Below are 5,095 nucleotides of genomic sequence, written 5' to 3'. Positions count from 1 at the left end.
AGTAACCCCCAGGCAGCTGCTCCCAACGCCCCCAGTGCCACCAGTGCTCCCAGTACCCCACATGACTCCCAGCCCAGTGCACTCCAGTAACTCCCAGTAATCCCCAGCCCAGCTTTCCCAGTATCCCCAGTCCGAGGAGGCTGGGAGATCCTCCCCAATTTAACATGTTAATTATTAATTAACTAATTGGGGGAGGGGGGGCCTTGGGTAAAAACCCCCCTGAATTTGGGGCAAAACCCCTCGAATTTGGGTCAAAACCCCAACATTTGGATTTTTAAAAATTTCCTCCAAGTTGGATTAAAAAAAAAACTTCAAATTTGGATTAAAAAAAGGCTCAGATTTAAAAAAAAAAAGCCCCAAATTCGGATTAAAAAAAACACCTCAAATTCAGATTTAAAAAATTATTCAAATTCGGATTAAAAAGCCTCAAATTCGGATTTAAAAAATCCCCTCAAATTCGGATTTTAAAAAAGCTTCAAATTCGGATTCAAAAGCCTCAAATTCAGATTTAAAAACCACAATCCTGAAATTCAGATTTTTTTTAAAAAAAAAAAAAAAAAAAAAAAAAAGCCTCAAGTTTGGATTTTAAAAAAGCTTTAAATTCGGATTTAAAAAAAAAAATCTCAAATTCAGATTTTAAAAATTATTCAAATTCGGATTAAAAAGCCTCAAATTTGGATTTAAAAACCACAATCCTGAAATTCAGATTAAAAATTTTAAAAACCCTCAAACTTGGATTTTTAAAAAGCTTTAAATTTGGATTTTAAAAAAAACAAACCCTCAGATTAAAAAAGCCTCAAATTTGGATTTTAAAAAGGCCTCAAATTCAGATTTAAAAAAAAGCCTCAAGTTTGGATTTTGAAAAAGCTTTAAATTTGGATTTAAAAAAACCTCCAATACAGATTAAAAAAGCCTCAAATTTGGATTTTCAAAAAGCTTTAAACTTGGATTTTCAAGAAGCTTTAAACTTGGATAAAAACCCCCTCAAATTCAGATTAAAAAAAGCCTCAAATCCAGATTTTAAAAAAGCTTAAAATTTGGGGTTTAAAAATTTTAAATTCTGATTTTAAAAACCCCTCAAATTTAGATTAAAAAAGCCTCAAATTCAGGTTAAAAAAGCCTCAAATTTGGATTTTAAAAAGGCCTCAAATTCAGATTTAAAAAAAAGCCTCAAGTTTGGATTTTGAAAAAGCTTTAAATTTGGATTTAAAAAAACCTCCAATACAGATTAAAAAAGCCTCAAATTTGGATTTTCAAAAAGCTTTAAACTTGGATTTTCAAGAAGCTTTAAACTTGGATAAAAACCCCCTCAAATTCAGATTAAAAAAAGCCTCAAATCCAGATTTTAAAAAAGCTTAAAATTTGGATTTTAAAAAGTTTAAATTCTGATTTTAAAAAACCCTCAAGTTTAGATTTAAAAAGCCTCAAATTCAGATTTTAAAAGCCTCAAATTTGGATTTTAAAAAGGCCTCAAATTCAGATTTAAAAATAAAGCCTAAAGTTTGGATTTTCAAAAAGCTTTAAACTTGGATTAAAAAAAACTCAAATTCAGATTTAAAAAAGCCTCAAATCCAGATTTTGAAAAAGCCTAAATTTTGGGTTTTAAAAATTTTAAATTCTGATTTTAAAACCCCTCAAATTCAGATTTAAAAAGCCTCAAATTTGGATTTTAAAAAGCTTTAAATTCTGATTTTAAAGAAAAAAACTCAAATTCAGATTAAAAAAAGCCTCAAATTTAGATTGTGTAAAAATTAGTCTTTTTTTTGGGGGAAAAAAAATCACATTTTGGGAAACTCTCCCCTCAAATTTGGGGAAAAAACACTGAAATTTTGGGGAAAATTAAAAAACAAAAACAAATGAGATGTTTCTGAACCCTCCTCAGATTTTGGGTAAAACCCTTCAAATTTTGGAAAAATGCCTCAAATTATGGTTAAAACCACCTCACATTTGGGGAAAAACCTCTAATTTGGGGAAAACCCTCAAATTTGGGGAAAAAGCTTTTAAATTGGAGAAAAAACACCTTGATTTTTGGTTAGAGAAACCTCAAATTTGAGGAGAAATGTTAAATATTAGGGAAAAAAAATCAATTTTTGTTTAAACCCTCAAATTTTTGCAGGGGGAAAAGCTCAAATTTGAGAAAAAAAAACCATCAAATATTAGGGAAAAATCTCAATTTTTTTAAACCCTCAAATTTTGGGGGAAAATCCTCAATTTGGGGGGAAAAAAACCCTCAAATGTTGGGGGAAAATATCTCAAATTTGAGGAAAAAAATATCAAATATTGGAAACAATCTCAGTTGTTTTTGAAAAACCCTCAAATGTGGAGGAAAAACATCAATTTGGTTTTTTTCAATCCCTCAATTTTGAGGGGAAAACCCCCCTTTTTTTGGGCAAAACCCTCTTTTAATTTAAAAAAACACCTCAAATTTGGGGCAAAACCCCTTAAATTTGGGGGGAAAAGCTCAAAATGTTGAGGAAAACCAACAAAACTCTCCAATTCTGGGAAAAGAAACCCCTGAGTTTTGATAACAACCCTGCAAATTTGGGTTAAAAACAGAAATACCTTGAATTTTGGATTTTAAATAACCCAAAATTTTGCTTAAAACCCCCTCAAATTTTTTATAAATGAAACTCTTGAATTTTTTGTTTAAAATTCCTCAAATTATGGTTAAAAAAAACCACCAAACACCTTGAATTTTCATTTTAAACCTCCTCAAAACCCTTGAATTTTGGTTTAAAGCCCCTCAGTTTGGTTAAAAGGGAAATAATTGAATTGTAGTTGAAACAAAAACCTAAATTTTTGCCTAAAACAAAGTTTGAATTTTGGTTTAAAATCCCCTCAAGTTTTGGTAAAAAAATTCTAAGCTTGAATTTTGGGTTTTAAACCCTCAAATTTTGGCCAAAAAAAAGGTAAATATGGAATTTTTGTTTTAAAAAGCCCACAAAATTTTAATTAAAAAATTAAAATCTTAATTTTTAGTGGGATATCCTCAGAAAATGTAAAAAAAAGGGGAATTTTGGTTTTATGAATCTTGAATTTTCATTTAAAACCCCTCAAGTTTTGTTTCAAAAAGCAAAAAAAACCTTGAACTTTGCTATAAAAAACATCAAAGATCGGTTAAAAAGTGAAAAAACCTTGCTTTTTTGTTTTTAAACCCCTCCCATTTTGGTGAAAAAAAAGGGAATAAACTTGAATTTCCCTTCAAATTTTGGTTAAAAGGTGGAAAAACCCCTTGATTTTTGGTTTCAAAACCAGCAAATCCTGGTTCAATCCCCTCAAAACCTTCCGTTTTCTTTAGAACCCCCCGCAAAAGTTGGGACCCCGCGGGGTTTGGCTCCAAATTCCACTTGGGAATTCCTGGGTTTTCCACCCCCTGGTTTTGGTGTTGGGATTTGGGATTTTTTTCCCCACGTTTTTTTGGGGGCTTGGGTTTGGTTTTTGGGCCCCGATTTTGGTGTCGCGGGATCAACGGGACGTGCTGGGATTCGGTTTCGTTGCCACGTTTCATTCCTGGGCCTGGATTTCCTTCCTCATCCCATTCCTGGGCCTGGATTTCCCTCCTCATCCCATTCCTGGGCCTGGATTTCCCTCCTCATCCCATTCCTGGGCCTGGATTTCCTTCCTCATCCCATTCCTGGGCCTGGATTTCCTTCCTCATCCCATTTCCTCATCCCATTCCTGGGCCTGGATTTTATTTTCCAAGCTTGGTTTCTGGGGGTTTTTTTGCAGTTGGAATTTTTTTAATTGTTGTCCTTCCCCAGGTCCTGATTTTAGGGCTTGGGTTTTTCTTTCCACAGCCAACTTTTGAGACTGGATTTTCCAAAATCCATCCTGGGGCTTGGAGTTTCCTCCTCATCCCCTTCTGGGCCTGGATTTCTCTCCAAATCCCTTTTTTTGGGCCTGGATTTCTTCCATATCTTATTTCTGGGCCTGGATTTTCCTCTAAAACCCATTTATGAGCTTAGATATTTCTTCACATCCCATTTTGGGGCCTGGATTTTCCTCCACATCCCATTTATGAGGCTGATGTCTCTCCAAAACCCATTTCTAGGCCTGGATTTCCCTCCACATCCCATTTCTGGGCCTGGATTTCTCTCCAAATCCTTATTTTGGGCTTAAGTTTTTTCTCCACATCCCATTTCTGGGCCTGGATCTCCCTCCATATCCTTATTTTGGGCTTAAGTTTTTTCTCCACATCCCATTTCTGGGCCTGGATCTCCCTCCATATCCCATTTCTGATGTTAATTTCTCTCCACATCCCATATCTAGGCCTGGATTTCTCTCCACATCCCATTTCTGGGCTCGGATTTCCCTCCACATCCCATTTCTGATGTTAATTTCTCTCCACCTCCCATATCTAGGCCCGGATTTCTCTCCACATCCCATTTCTGGGCCCAGATTTCCCTCCACATCCCATTTCTGATGTTGATTTCCCTCCACATCCCATTCACGAGGTCGATTTCCCTCCTCATCCCACTCAGGGCCGGCGTCCCCACGTCCCGACGTCTCCCGCGTTCCCGGGGCGCTCGGTTCAGTCGTCGCCGGGTTTTTCCGCCTTCCCGCCTCCGGTGGATGTTTCCTTCCCCCCTTCTCCCCTCCCTCCCCCCTTTCCCCGTGTCCTATTTTTGGATCTGGAATATAAAAAGGCGGAGGTTGATGTTCTTGGCCGCCAGCAGTTTGTTGCACTCCACGGAGTCGCGGATGGGCAGGGGCAGGTAGTCGGTCTCGGCGCTCTCGTTGCTGAACACAAAGTGGTAGATGACGGGGCGGATGCGGACGTCGTCGTAGGGTCCTTCCAGCAGGAGGAAGGAGCATTCCAAGGGGGAGCTGACCTTGCTCTTCAGGATGAGCTGGAAGGAGAGGGTGCGCTTGCAGGACAGGTTGGGGTTGCGCTCCGAGTCGTTGACCCGCGCCTTCAGCACCCAGGTCTGGTTCAGCACCGTCAGGCGCGGCGTCTCGTAGTACAGGCGGGTGATGAAGTCGTCCGTGCGGTACGGCCTGAACTGCACCTCTGGTGGGGCAGGAGAAGGGGAGCAGCAGTCAGAGGACACCCCCCCGTCAGCCTCCTGGCCATGGTGGTGACTCAGGTTGGGGC

At 38.4% G+C, this 5,095-nt stretch overlaps 1 protein-coding gene across 1 annotated transcript; it reads right to left on the bottom strand.

Annotated features, from left to right (window-relative positions):
* Positions 1–4,619: 4,619 nt before the first annotated feature.
* Positions 4,620–5,011, bottom strand: CYHR1 (cysteine/histidine-rich 1; the record flags this gene model as incomplete). The annotated part of the gene is made up of 1 exon (XM_009995870.1): positions 4,620–5,011. A coding segment is annotated over one exon (392 nt), but the record flags the coding sequence as incomplete, so codon positions are not given.
* Between the last annotated feature and the right edge of the window lie 84 nt (positions 5,012–5,095).

This window comes from Chaetura pelagica, unplaced genomic scaffold (genome assembly GCF_000747805.2).
Source record: "Chaetura pelagica isolate M959 unplaced genomic scaffold, ChaPel_1.0 scaffold2040, whole genome shotgun sequence".
In the NCBI taxonomy this organism is placed as follows: domain Eukaryota; kingdom Metazoa; phylum Chordata; class Aves; order Apodiformes; family Apodidae; genus Chaetura; species Chaetura pelagica.
This window is presented reverse-complemented; position numbering and strand designations above follow the sequence as displayed.